This window comes from Benincasa hispida, chromosome 9, assembly GCF_027475165.1.
Source record: "Benincasa hispida cultivar pf3 chromosome 9, pf3_genome.v1.1, whole genome shotgun sequence".
NCBI classification, from domain to species: domain Eukaryota; kingdom Viridiplantae; phylum Streptophyta; class Magnoliopsida; order Cucurbitales; family Cucurbitaceae; genus Benincasa; species Benincasa hispida.
In genome coordinates this window covers 34,051,688-34,066,239 of record NC_143486.1, presented here as the reverse complement: position 1 = coordinate 34,066,239, position 14,552 = coordinate 34,051,688, and the positions used below count along the sequence as shown (strand labels likewise).

The 14,552-nt window shown below is 32.7% G+C and overlaps 1 protein-coding gene across 1 annotated transcript; it reads left to right on the top strand.

Annotated features, from left to right (window-relative positions):
* Nucleotides 1-10,834: 10,834 nt before the first annotated feature.
* On the top strand, nucleotides 10,835-13,822 carry LOC120085987 (phosphoserine aminotransferase, putative (DUF760)). The gene is made up of 2 exons (XM_039042357.2): nucleotides 10,835-11,386; nucleotides 12,870-13,822. The coding sequence occupies exons 1-2, from the start codon at nucleotides 11,010-11,012 to the stop codon at nucleotides 13,675-13,677; spliced, it is 1,185 nt and encodes a 394-aa protein (XP_038898285.1). The 5' UTR covers nucleotides 10,835-11,009; the 3' UTR covers nucleotides 13,678-13,822.
* Nucleotides 13,823-14,552: the final 730 nt, after the last annotated feature.

The window sequence follows — 14,552 nt, the reverse complement described above, 5'->3', positions numbered from 1 at the left end:
AAGAAAGCATCTTTATGTCTCAGCCCGAGGGGTTCATAACCCAAGGTCGGAGCAAAAAGTTTACAAGTTGAATCAATCAATTTATGGGTTGAAGAAGGCGTCCAGATCTTGGAACATTAAATTTGATACCGCAATCAAATCTTTTTGTTTTGAGTAGAACATTGATGAACCTTGTGTCTACAAGAAAATCATCAATGGTAAAGTAGCTTTCTTAGTATTTTATGTGGACGATATCCTACTCATTGGGAATGATGTAAGGTACCTTCCTAATATTAAAAAATGTTTAGTAACCCAATTCTAAATGAAAAATTTGAGAGAGGCAACTTATATTGATAAAATGTTGGCCCGATATTCAATGCAGAACTCTAAGAAGGGTTTATTACCTTTTAGGCATGGGATTCACTTGTTTAAGGAACATTTTCCTAAGATACCTCTAGAAATTGAGGATATGAGACGTATTCCTTATGCCTCAGTTCTGGGCAGCTTAATGTATGTTATGCTCTACACTAGGTAAGATATTTGTTATGTAGTAGAAATAGTCAGTAGATACTAGTCCAATCCAACGTTAGATTACTCGATTGCGGTTAAGAATTGTTAGGTTGTATGTCCTAAAACTTGTAGTTTGTAGAGAAACATTTTCGATTATCAATAAATATATTATTCAACATTTCTTCAATAAAGCTATTATTGAATTTGTAAATTGCACTTGTAAAGATTAAATTCAATAAACTAAGATCCATGACTATTATATGAATACTTGAACTTTATGTGGAGATATAAAAGTGAATCAATCAAAATGATCTATAGTATACGAATAAGGTTGAGTGTCTTATTCTGGTAACACTATCAGATGCGGCCCACTCTGTAGTTATTATAATTTGTTGTAAGGTGCTATAAACAAGGTGATCCTAATTCGTTCATGTATTGACATGAGGAGTGGGGGCATCCTATACAACGAGTTCGCGTAAGATCGGACCAAGAAATAAGTCACTCTTACTTTATAACACTATTTACTGTTTAAGATAACTATTTTGATTAGATGACCTAGGTAACTCGATCTTAATCCTAAGCTAACTATGAACTCCCGTTTATTCAGGATTATCCTTAGATTTGCATGAGTGAGGGTTGGCTCAATAGCGCCGGCTTAATAAGCCTCCAATTTCAGGGGTAAAACCAGGTAGATAGCTAGGGACATAGGGTGCAAGATGAAATTCACGCCTACCCGATTTAGGGATAGGAGGAAGGTTATTCTTTTAAATGTTGAATCCAGGTCTTAAACAAGGGGCCCCACCCTCTCATTGGCCTGAGAGGGATCCGACTAAATGATTGGATCATAACCCAATTGTTCATTAGATAATCAGTGAAACTTTAGGAGCAAGACGTAATTGCGAGGGTAAAACAGCATTTGACCCAGTCGTTATTACGAACAACCTGTGAAGGATTGACTTACTGATTATGGTTAAATTAAGTAAACACAAATATATCTACAGTGAGGAGAGTGCAACTATCGAGCTATAGTGGTATGACTCGATAGTTAACGAATATTGATTAATTCGGTCTAAAGAGTTTTAGCTAATTAATCTCAAATCGTTGGAGCTCATGATTTGTAGGTCTACAGGGTCCCTCTACTAGCTCGTAAAACATGAACACCTTGAATTAGTAAATTGAGTAAATTTGGAATGATATCAATTTGAAGTGTTCAAATTGAATTTAGGGTTTGAATTTGAATAGTTCAAATTAAAAATATGGTTTGTATAATTATATTCGATATAATTAATTAACATTTAATTTATCGAAATTAAACTAAATTGGAGAGTTTATAATATTTAAATATTAATTACATGAATAGGATTCATGTTTAAAATTAGATGTGTGATTAATTTAATATTTGGTATTAAATGATTATTTAATTAATTAAAATCAAATTAATTTTTAATTTTAATTCAATTTGAGAAATTGGTTTTTGAAATATTGAATTTAATTAATTATGAATTTATTAAATAATATTTTAGTTAATTTTGAATTAATTAAAATTAGAAATTAAAGTTGGAAATTGAGTTCTTAGTGGAAACATCCAATCTTATCTATATAGGAGGTGGATTCTTCCTAATTCACATGTCTTCCCCACTTCATCTTGTCCATTTGAAATGGCATCATCAATCTCCATAGTGGCTGCATGAAGAAGAATGATAAAACTCTTCAATTTTGGCTGATTAAAAAAGACATTAAGACTGTTGAAAACTAGTTTCTACAAAAATTGTTTCCCTCTCTGAAAACCCACACCAATTCCTTCACAAATTCAATTCAATTGTGAGTTCCACCACTCAAATTCAAGGCTAAGCATAGTAGAGAAGACCTCTTGGTGATCCACAACTTCAATTGGAGAAGATTGCAGCTTAAATACGTGTTTGAAGAGAATCTTCAAAGGTATGTGTTGAAACCTTCTTAATACCCTATAAACATGCTTATTTTGATGTCAAAAATTAAGGAATTAGAATGCTTAATGATCATGTTTTCTTCCGCTTCATGTTTATGTATTCCAACAAGAATATCTTCAAGTATCTTAAGAGAACGAGGGACTATATACTGGTGTATGGAGCTAAAGATTTGATCCTTAAAGGATACACTGACTCTGATTTCCAAACTGACAAGGATTCTAGGAAATCCACGTCAAGATCGGTGTTCATCCTGAAAGGAGGAGCTGTAGTATGGTGTAACATCAAGCAAGAATGTATTGCAGACTCTACTATGGAAGTGGATATGTAGCTGCTTATGAAGTAACAAAGGAAGTAATTTGGCTCAGGAAGTTCCTAAGTGATTTGGAAGTTGTTCCAAACATAGACTTACCTATCATTTTGTACTTGACAATAGTGGGGCCGTAGCCAACTCTAAAGAGCCTTGCAGTCACAAACAAGGAAAACATATTGAGAGGAAGTATCACTTGATACGGGAGATTGTGCAACGAGCAGATGTAATCGTCACAAAGATCGCTTCGAAGCACAACATTCTTGATCCATTTACGAAGGCTCTCTCAGCTAAAGTGATAGAGAGTCATCTAAAGAGTCTCGGTCTGCGAGACATGTATATTGTATAATTTAGGTCAAGTGAGAGATATGTAATGGGTATATAGATACTATAATTTATTATATTTATTTACCATTCCCGCTGTTTTGGGTTTTGATATTTGTATATTCCACTGACTAGAGTTTTAGTTCAAGTGAGAGTTTGTTGAGTTTTATGCCTTAAAACTAGTAGATAGTAAATGTAAATAATTGATTGTTATCAATAAAGAGTTATCGATGTTATTTCAATAAGTGTTATCGATTGTGTTGTATCATTTTGTCTTAATAACCCTAAATCCAACAAGCTAACATCCTAGGTTGTCTTAAGAGTCTTGAACTATATATGGAGACATACAAGGATCAATGTTCAAGATACAACTCTAAAGGGTTTATAGTATAGGGATAAGGTTGGGTACCTTATCCTAGTGATAATATGGATACGATCCACTTATATTTGATACGAATGCAATGACTCAATGTGTTCGTGTAGGAAACATGCGAGTGGAGGTATCCTATGTAATGAGGTTGCATAAGATTGAACTACTAAATAATAACCACTAGATGTAACTCCATTGATTAGTTAGGTTTCTATTTCAATAGGATGACCTAGGCAACTTAATCTTAATTCCGAGTCTATTATGAACTTCTATTCATGAGGGATTGTCCTTTGATTTGCATGGGTAAGAGTAGTCAGTTCGTCGACTCAATAAGCCTACCATTTTGGGGTAAGACCGACGTAAGCTGGGAACATAATAATACAGATGGATTTCATTCCCTCTCGACTTTAGAGTAAGTAGATGAGTATTCCTTTAAGTGGTATCTCCAAGACTTGAATAAAGGGCCCTACACTCTCACTGGCTTGAGAAGAATTTCTATTTAATGGTTGGACCATAAACATGTTGTTCATTAGAGGAGCACTGGTACTTAAGGATATAGAGGTAACCCAAGGGTAAAACGGTAATTTGACCTAGGTGTTGTTACGAACACTCATGAATGACTAACTTGTTGTTATTGGTCTATATCCATGAACACATAAATATATTTGCAGTGAAAAGAGTACAACTGTGGATCTTTAGTGGAGTGTACGCACGGTTAACGAATATTGATTAATTTGGTTAATGAGTTCAGCCAATTAATCTCATATCGTTGGAGCTTCTGATCTGTAGGTCCATGAGGTCCCCTTCCTAGCTTGTAAAAGGAATCGAGGTAATTATATCTTGAATTGAGTTTGAAATGTTTAAATTCACTTAGGAAAATATTATAATATAAATTTAGTTCACTTATATTATAATGATACATATATTTTAATTAAACTTTATAATATAAATTTAATTTTGGACATCATTCAAAATTAATTTATGGGAGAATTAAATATTTGAAGGAGTTCAAAAATTAATTTAATATGAATTAAATTCATCTTAAAACTATAAGTTAAAATTAATGTGTATTTAATGGACATTAAAACTATAGGTTATGAGAGAAATAGAATATGATTCATTTGTAGGTTAAATTAAATATTTGATATTTAATTGGAGAATTAAATAATTATTTAATTTAATTTAATATAATTAATTGAATTAAAACTATAGGTTATGTGAGAGATGTTTCCCTTAAATATGATTTGAATGAAATCATTAATTAAATAAGATTTAATTAATTATTAAACTAATTAATTAAGTTAATTTATTTAATATTAAATTAAAAGTTAACTCTCACTAGGGAGTTAATAGAAACGTGGGATGACTCCCACGTTTCTCTCTTTCTCATTTGATTATAATTTTGCAATTTTTGAAGAACATGGGTGATTGCGATTGAATACACAGAACGGTTTTGTAAACATACTCTCTCTCTCTATATATATATATATCATCTTCTCTTCTTGTCAATTGTTATTTGGTTCCCACAAACCTACAATCCTTAATTCTTAAATAATAGGGAGGAAGCCCTTTTTGGTGGTGGTGTTTTCAATCCCAATTGGAGAATTGGTGATTTCATATAGTTCTACAAAAGTAAGTAACATTTCCCTTTTCTCTATAGATTTAATTTCATTGCATGCTTAACCTAGAATAATAATACAGTAGGCTGTATTTTTTTTGTCTCTGTTATTTTTTTTTAAATCTCCTAGTGTATGGGTATTTCATGAATTCTTAAATCTCTTTTACTATGGTCTCGTGTTTTCTTCTGCTGCATTAGAGCTTTTAACCCTACATGAAGATAGTTGTGAGATGTTACCAAGATTTTTTTTTTTTTTTTTTAAAAAAAAGTACCTAAAAATCTATTAAAACATGTGCATACCCACTCTAAATCACCTAAAATACGTATAAAAATTAGTTCAAGTTAGACATTTCAAATTTGGAAGTTGGAAGATGTTGGGAATATCCTAGAACTAGCAGTTCGTAAATTTTGTGTTAAAACATTCTATTTATCAATAAAATATTATTTCATATTTTTATCCAATAAAGTCATTGATATTGCATTCTATTATGAAAATCCAATAAATAAATTCATGGTTATAGTATGAATACTTTAACTTTATATAGTGACATAAATAGGATCAAGTTATAGTATATAGCATAATGGTCTATAAGTATATGGATGAAGTTGGGTATTTTATCTTGGTAACACTATTGGATGCAGTCCATTTTGTATACTGATACAAATGATGTGATCCACAAATCATTCATGTAGAGACATGTGAGTGGAGGCATCCTATGCAATGAGTTTGCATAAGACTGGACCTCGAAATAGTCACTTTTCTTTATAACAACCGTTTACGGTTAAAACTGACTATTTCAAACTAAAAAGACCTAGGATAACATGATCTTAATCCTGAGCTAACTATGTACTCCTGTTTATTTCGGGATTATCTTTTGATCTGCATAGGTGAGAGTATTCCAACAGCACTGCTCAATAAGCCTCCCATTTTAGGGATAAGACCGGGTAGATAGCTAGGGTCATAGCTATGCAAAATGGAATTCACTCCTACCCGACTTAGGGTTAGCAGATAGGTTGTTTTCTTAAGTGTTGATGCCCAGTCTTGAACAATGGGGCCCGCCGTCTCTTGGTAGAGAGGGATATGATTTATAAATGATATTACAAATCAGTTGTTTAATAGAGGGTCAGTGGGAGCTTAAGGTGCAAGATGTATTTACAGGAGTGAAACAATAATTTTTACCCAACTATAAATACAAATGACCTACGAAGGATCGACTTACTGATTATGGTCGAAATGGACAGAAATATATCTACAATGAGAAAAGTGCAACTATCGAGCTATAGTGGTGTGCCTTGATAGTTAACGAATAGTAATTAATTCGGTTTAAAATATTTAACTGATTAATTACAAATCGTTGGAGCTCATGATCTATAGGTCCATTAGGTCCCTCTACTAGCTCATAAATTGGAATAACAAATTGAGTATTAATTGGATGAATTTTGGAATTAGGGTTATGAATTTGAAATGTTCAAATTCAATTTTTTAGGGTTTTCAATTTATTGTATTTGATACAATTATAAAACATTTAATTTAGATAATGAAATTAAACGAAATTGGAGAATCAATTAATATTTAAATTATGATTTGAATATGAAATTGAATCATATTAGTGGAATTAGTGTTCTATCGATTTAATATTAAGATATTAAATTAATATTATTTTAATTAAAAGGTTTAATAAAAATAAAATAAAATTATTTTTATATAAATTAGTCTTTGAATTAATTTGTAAAACTAATTTTAAATAAAATTATTTTATTTAAAATTAAAAATCAAAATCAATTTTGAGAAATTTGATTGAAAATCAAAGAGGAACTACCCTCCATGCAGCCCTGTGTGTTTATATGAAACCAGTCTATAAAATGCATCTTCATGCATGGATTTGAGGGGGAAAAAAGCTGGGATTTCTAACTGTTATGCTGAAGAGTTGAAAACCCTTCTCGACCCACCTAAATTTCACCATCTATTCAGCTTAGTTTGAGTGTTTTCACCACACATTCCTTCGTAAGCCTTGTGGAGAAGATCTTGGCGGTGGTCTTGTTGAAGTTTCAAATCTTGAAGTAATTCTGCTGAATTCGTGGATTAAGTCTTCAAATATAATGTTTGCTTCAAACCCTCTACGAATTTCACTTGAATAGCATGTTTAAAACTCAAATTAAGAGTAGTTATAATGCTTATTAATTCTGATTTGTTTAGCTACATGTTAGATAACTCTTTCAAAAGATAGTTGCGAGATAGTTGTGACATGTTATCAAGATAAAGAACAGTACCTTAAAAGCTTGATGTGCATCCCCACTCTAATTCACCTAAAACATGTATAAAAATGAGTTTGAGTAAGACATTTCAAATTTGGAATTTGGAAGATAGTTGCAAGATGTAGATTTTTTTTTTTAAAAAAAAAAACATTACCTAAAAAGCTAGCTAAAACATGTACATACACACCCTTAATCACCTAAAATATGTATAAAAATTAGTTCGAGTTGGACGTTTCAAATTTGAAAGTTGGAAGATAGTTGCGAGATAATTAAACATTAAATTGATTTTGAGTGATTAAATATGTATTTAGTGACTTTAAATATGACAAAAGCAATTTTAACAATGTCAAAATCATTTTCAAATATAGATCTACTATCTTGTGAAGTATTTGAGCCTAACAAAAAGGGAGATATTTTAGCCCGCTCTACCCTACTCCAAATTGATGGACCAAGCATCTTGAAGTATTTTAGTATGGAAAATTGTACTTTATTGCAAGTTTTTAAGCTTCATTTGGAAGGAGGACAAAAAAACAAGTTTCCATCAAATTTGTAATAAATACACTCTCACTTATGCGTTCTCTCTTTTCTTTAATCCAAAAACGCTCTCAAGATATTTTGAATTTGAGTACTTTATATTTTTAGTTGCTAGATTTGAGTCCCAAAAATGTATATTTGTTGAATTTTAGATCCCATCAATTTTCATTTTTGGACAATTTGTGAGGTGGGGAATCTCTAATTTGGAAGTTAATAGTACAAATACTATGTAGTTGAACTAGGATCATTTTGGTCCATCAATTTTGAATTCACTCTATTTTTTTTAATTCTATTTTATTTATTTTATCCAATTCTATCTTTTTTGTTTTTTAATTTTTGTTTACTTTATTGTTTTCGTATTTAGATCTTCTTGGCTAGAAAATATATAATATTATATTAGTATTGTTTAAAAATTAAGAGGTATATATGTATTATCTTAATACTATTCAATACATTTTAAGCAATGATAGACTATAACGGATAATACTTATTCGTTTTTAATGGTTTTTAGAATACTATTTTTCAAACTTGACACAGCTTTTCTTTATGCTGAAGTAGGTGTCAAAAACATCAGTTCATTTGTTGTTTCTTCGCCAATTCATATTGTTCATATGATACTTCAACAAATAAGACATTTGTTTGATGGTAGTTAAAATGGAAAATTTCATTTCTGAGATCTTTATCCCTACATTCATTCGTTTAGATTCCATCCAAAGTAAGTTATCCGTATCTTTTTTCCAAACTTTCATCTTTTTTTCTTATTTAGATTTTCTTTCCTTATAATTATAATATTTTTAAATTTCTAAAAAATTTTAACACTATTTTAAATATTCTAAATTACTTTCCTATGATTTTGATTTTATGTTTTCGTACCAAAGTAAGTATTAAGTCGAATCATTTCGTGTTTTATTCTTCCATTTTTGTGGTGGATATGATACTTCAACAAATAAGAGTTTTATTTGTAATTTTCTCATTACTCTCCTCTTGTGTTTCTTATTCTCTCTCTTCTTATATTTCTCCTTCCTCTACATCTTCTTTATTTGTGGCTTCTTGTCACATTCTTACTTTATTGTTTCAGCCGGATTTTTTCAAAAAATACACTGTATTTACTAGTACATTTTGTATACGTTCATACTTTGTTCTCCCCGAGCTTTCTTCGAGTTGCTCCTGGTCAATCATCTTTTCCTTTTTTATTTAGGGTAAACAACGAGCCTCCCTTCCATAAATAGTCCAACTATCTCTCAATCAACAAGGTAATCTCTTGTTATCTCTCTGTTTGTTATTTTACTTTCCTAAATTACTTTCCTACACTGCTATTTTCTTTTTTGTTCTACATGTCAATCTCTCTTTTTTACTGTTTTCCATAAATAAATTTACCTTAGAAAGATTCCCTATGGGTTGACCTAGTTTTATTGCTAATACTACCCGATAGTAGCTTTAGATTGGTATATCATAAACGTGTTTGATTGATTGAAGGCCTCAACAACCTCCTATCCATCATTAGTTCCTTAAAAAATTAGAAATAAAGATAAGAAATAGGAAAGGGAACATTATCAAATAGGCCCTTAACCACTACTACTTAGTCATCAAATTTTGGTTGCCACATCCTTGCAATCACTGAACGAAGGAAGGTGGTTGTCATTGTTATCAAAATTGACTTGAATGGCAGGAAATATATGGAATCATTCATTACATATCCATATTTGGAATGAAGAACAAATTCCTCGTTCGCTTTATTATTTAATGAACTACGGTCTTTTGTTCTAAATTATAGTGATGAATGATGAGATTGTTGAGAGTTGCTCAATGCAAGATTCAAAGCCTACAGGTAGGCCCAAGCCCAAAGGAGAATAAAAGCTTACATAGAGGTTCGCACGTCCCAAAAGATATGGTCAAACCCTCAAGTTTCGTGTTGACCAGTCGAGCTTATGAAGTTTCACCAAAGGGAAAATGATCGAGTTGAGGTTGTTGTTGCACTTTGTAACCTCCATGACCACACCCATTCTGACATAGTTGAGCTCTCGAAGTTTCACCTCGATGGTCACACCAAACGGGTATCAAGGTAAGGACCTTATAAATAACCTAACAACAACAACCTCATGGGGTAAGTAATTCTCCTTGTGCTTAACCAAGTTAAATACTTCTTACACTAACTTAGGCATCAAAGTGTGCTCTTGCATAGGCTAGTTCTAGCACCAAAGCCTCGATGTGAGTTTCTTGTGCCAACAATGATCAACATCGTCCCTTTGTTTCAAATCAATCTTTAATGATGACAAGAGGATATGGTAAACTTAACGCTTGCAAGGAAATATGACAATTGATATGTAATAACAATGACGAGGCTCATCAAAAAAACGAGAATCGAAAAAAGACTCTACATCTCGAATTGACCTATTGGCTATCTCTCTATATATCCCATCAATTTATCCAACCATAATTTAGTGCATGACAAATTTCTCTTACTTTCTTTTTAAAATATTTTATTCATTTTTTTCCTTGTATGATAAAACTAAGATGCATTCCTGTTTGCTAAAAGAAATACATTCAGAAACTTGATTGTCACATCATTTTCCTATTAGTTTAGAAAAAGTCAAAAGTATTTTTCAAACTCCAATTGTTTTTTTAAAAATAAAAGTCTTTTTTTTTTTTACTCTAAAGTCTATTTTGTTAATAGATAAAAAATGTGCTACCTTAAGAGTATATTCCATTATTAAATTGGAACACCAAAACCAATGGTATTAGCTGTTAGGTACACCACAGCTTGTGGGGGCCACACTGAAACCCAATAAGATGAGATAGATGATAATGATAACAACTTGATAAGGCGATAAGTCCTCCCACCAAAATATATTTCTTTATTTATTATTTTATTTCCCCACCCAAAAAAATAATAATAATAAAATATCTTCATTTTCCGCCTTCTACGGCCATCTCAATTATTACTCATTTAAAAAAAATAACAAAAAATAAAAAAAAAGAAGAAAAATGGGATAAGGAATCGGACTTCAATCGTTAAAAATGAACCTCTATATAAAGTCCCCATGCACCCTTCCGTACTCTAACTTTTTCCCCGCCTTCACTCACTCCCATCTTCACCCCTATCCATTTTTCTCTCTGAACTTATCCTTTTTCATTGCAGAGCTTCAAACACATTCCTGTTGAATGGACCATTGTCTCTCTCTCCACAAATCCTTCCCTCTCAAATCTCTTCCTTCTTCTACTCCCAAATCCAACCCCTTCCGCTCTTCTGATTTTGCTCTTTCTTTCTTCCGGAAGCCGCCGCCGCCGCTTACTGCTAGGTCCGGCTCCTTCGTTGTTCTTGCCAGTGCTGGAGCTAGTCACTGTGAGTTTGGCAGTTTGAATACTCCTTTGAACCCGAAATCCTCTGTTGGTAAGCATCTAAGTAGAGTTTTGCAGAATTATAGACAGCTTTTCCACGTTTCTGTTGAGGATGAGTTGAAACGTTTGGCTGATGAGCGTGATGCTGCTCTTGATCGTATGCTGCTTTCCGCTCACTCTGATGAAGCCTTGCTGCATAGGTTTGTGTTTTCTCAATCTAATGATTTGGATCCTGTGGTTTAGGATGTTTTTTTGGTTATTGGATTTATGCGATTTTGATGTATGGTGACTCTTTTTTTATTTCGGAGATTCTTTTAAATTGCTTCTCAAATACGTTACTATGGATTTAATCATCATTTAGCATACTCTCTTTTTTTTTCTCTTTACATTATAGCCACTTAACTGTAGGGACTTTGATTTATTACCGAGTTCTGGAAGAGTGCGAAGAAAAATTTAAATCGGGATATTTTCCTCTGTTCGGTGTGTGTTTTGAGATGTAGGGGCAGTTGTTGATTTGGTTGTTTCGTCACATCTGTTAGTTTGTATGTAACTTTACTTACTTATTTTTCCCTTTATGATTAGTCTATTCTATGTGCCTTGGTTTAGATTCCTTTCACTGTGGATATAACTTTACTTGATTTCTATGCGATTAGATCTTTCGAACAGGTGGTTCCTTTCTCGTAAACCGTTTTTGGTTTGAAGGATCTATCCAGATAGCTTGTCTATGTGAGACCAAATTGATGAAGATAATTATGTGAACATATTGTTACATATTCAGGCATAATGAAAGTTGGGTCAGGGGTGGAAGGACAGAAAGAGAGAGAGAGAGGTAGAACCAAGATTTTTGGCTAAATAACATTATATTGGAAAGAGAAGCAAAATTTTATGGAGATATGGAGTTTGAGTTATGTTGGGCAATGGGCATACATGAAAAAGTTTTCCTACTTGCTGTATGTGATAGCAATTTCTCTAGATTTAGAAGGTTTAGATGATGCAAGGGATGTATATCTCGTTAGTCTTCTGTTTACAGTTTGGAGTCCCTTTCTATGAGGCCAACGCCAACATATACTCAAAACAACTGATTTCTGGTTGTACCTTAGACACCTTAGACACCTGAACATTAAACTTTTTTCTTTTTCCTTCCATTAAAATTTTCTGAGCAACTCATTTTTCTAGTGTGGAATCAACATGCTTCCTTAAGATGGGGTTCTATCTCTAAACCAATTGACAATGGAGTGACCCATGTATCTTTTAAAAATCGTGAGGTCTTCCCATCTTTTCAATGTGGGATTTTTTAGAGAGAAACAATTATAGTTGGGATGAAATTCTGTAGGACGTGATTGTGCAAACCCTGATAATGTCAAAAAGGTGTTTTAGGAAGTAAGATGAGAGAGAGCAATATTCTTAAATGAGTAATTCTGCACCAAAACATAGCCAACAAGAAAGCTAATAAATGATCTTTCCTTGTCACAATAAATGCAGTTGTTTCTTTCCTTCCATATGGTCCAACCCCGGTGATCAGTGGAGTAGTCTACTCACAAATATCTTGAGTATTGCATTCAAGAATTTAATTCCCTCAACAGAGTATTAGTTCATGGTCAAGTTTACTTGACATTACTAGCATATGGTAGTAGTTTCTTTGTGAAGTAATATCAATATTTTACTGACATATCTTAATTCCAGGAGGATTGCACAATTGAAGGAACAGGAGTGCCAAATAGCAGTTCAAGATGTCATGTACATGCTCATTTTCTATAGATTTTCTGAAATCAGAGTTAATTTGGTACCCAAGCTCTCTAGATGTGTTTATAATGGAAGACTAGAAATTTTGCCATGCAAAGACTGGGAACTGGAGTCCATTTATGAGTTAGAGGTACTTGAGATGATTAAAGAACACATAACCACAGTGATTGGTTTGAGGGCAGATTCGAGTGTCACAGACAACTGGGCTATGACGAACATTAGACAAGCACATCTGGGCCGTGTTTACGTGGCCTCCATCTTATATGGCTACTTCTTGAAGTCTGCTATATTGAGGCATCACCTGGAGCAAAGACTAGCCATACCTAACACCCACCGTAATGGCAGTAATCAGAAAACTTTCCTCCAGTTCCCGGAGATGTGTCTTTATGGATTTAGAAATTTTCTCTCTGGTCGTCTTAGCAACATGCTATCGGTGCCCCATAACCAAGTGTTGAGCAGCAACCAGGAGACAGAGCCAGAGAAGTTAAAGCGTTTCTTGACTGGATTTGATTCCGAAGCATTGCAGAGATGTGCAAAGCTGAAATCTAAGGAAGCCTTGAATCTGATTGAGAACCATAGTTGTGCTTTGCTAGGAAATGAGGAAGTCGGTTTTTTCGAGAGCGATGAGGTGATAGTGACTTCATTTTCAAGCTTGAAGAGATTGGTTTTGGAGGCCGTTGCTTTTGGTTCTTTCCTTTGGGATGCAGAGGAGTATGTGGATGCCATTTATAAGCTCAAGGAGAACTAATCCAGAAGGTATTTTCGTAGATATAATAACCCTTTCTTTGTATATAGGATGAGTTGAAGACACATTTCCAGGAAAGTTCACCATTGTATATAATTCTCTATATATAATTTCTTATGAATCTGAGATGATGAATTCTCTTTAGCAATTGTTACATGAGTTATCAGTAGACTGTCCTGAGGCTTGAGTTATTTGTCTGGTTTTAGTATTGGCTTTAAAGTGAAGAAATTTGAAGCATTTTGTAAATTGCACAACTGGATTGAAATAACTTAGGTGAATGTGAATCTTGATCATTGAAAATATGATGAATCTGTTTGATAGGTAAGATCGAGATTTCTGGAATATAACTTCAAGTTTTGGTTCAGAATTTCGAAGTGTATACTCAGCAACAAAATTTTGGATGTCGATAGAAATGTGACAATATAGATAAAATGTTTATCAGCCTTTTGGTAGTATCCAACGAACCAATGTCCACTTGCCTATTTCAGATTAGGGCGTTGAAAAATGCATTGTATATTGTTAGACTATTTAAGCTACTTCATTGAGAATGCATACGGTAGCTAATATTATATTTTAAGTAACTAAAATATTACTATTAGATAACAATTAATTAATATGTGGGAAGAAATGATAAAATTATATCCAAATTCTGAATAGACCAATTCAAGTATCTACATTTTATAGAAAGAAAAAAGAATTTTTAACTTTCTTTCCAAAAGATAAAAGAAATTTAAAATGTTCTCTCTTTCAGGTGCACTCTCTCCTACGCATTAACTGTTTCTTTTGTTTTTGATTGAGAAATTCGAAAAAGAGATGTCTTTCTTTTGATTGTGTAAGCCTGTAATGATGAAACATAGAGCATATCTTCTATCTCCTAT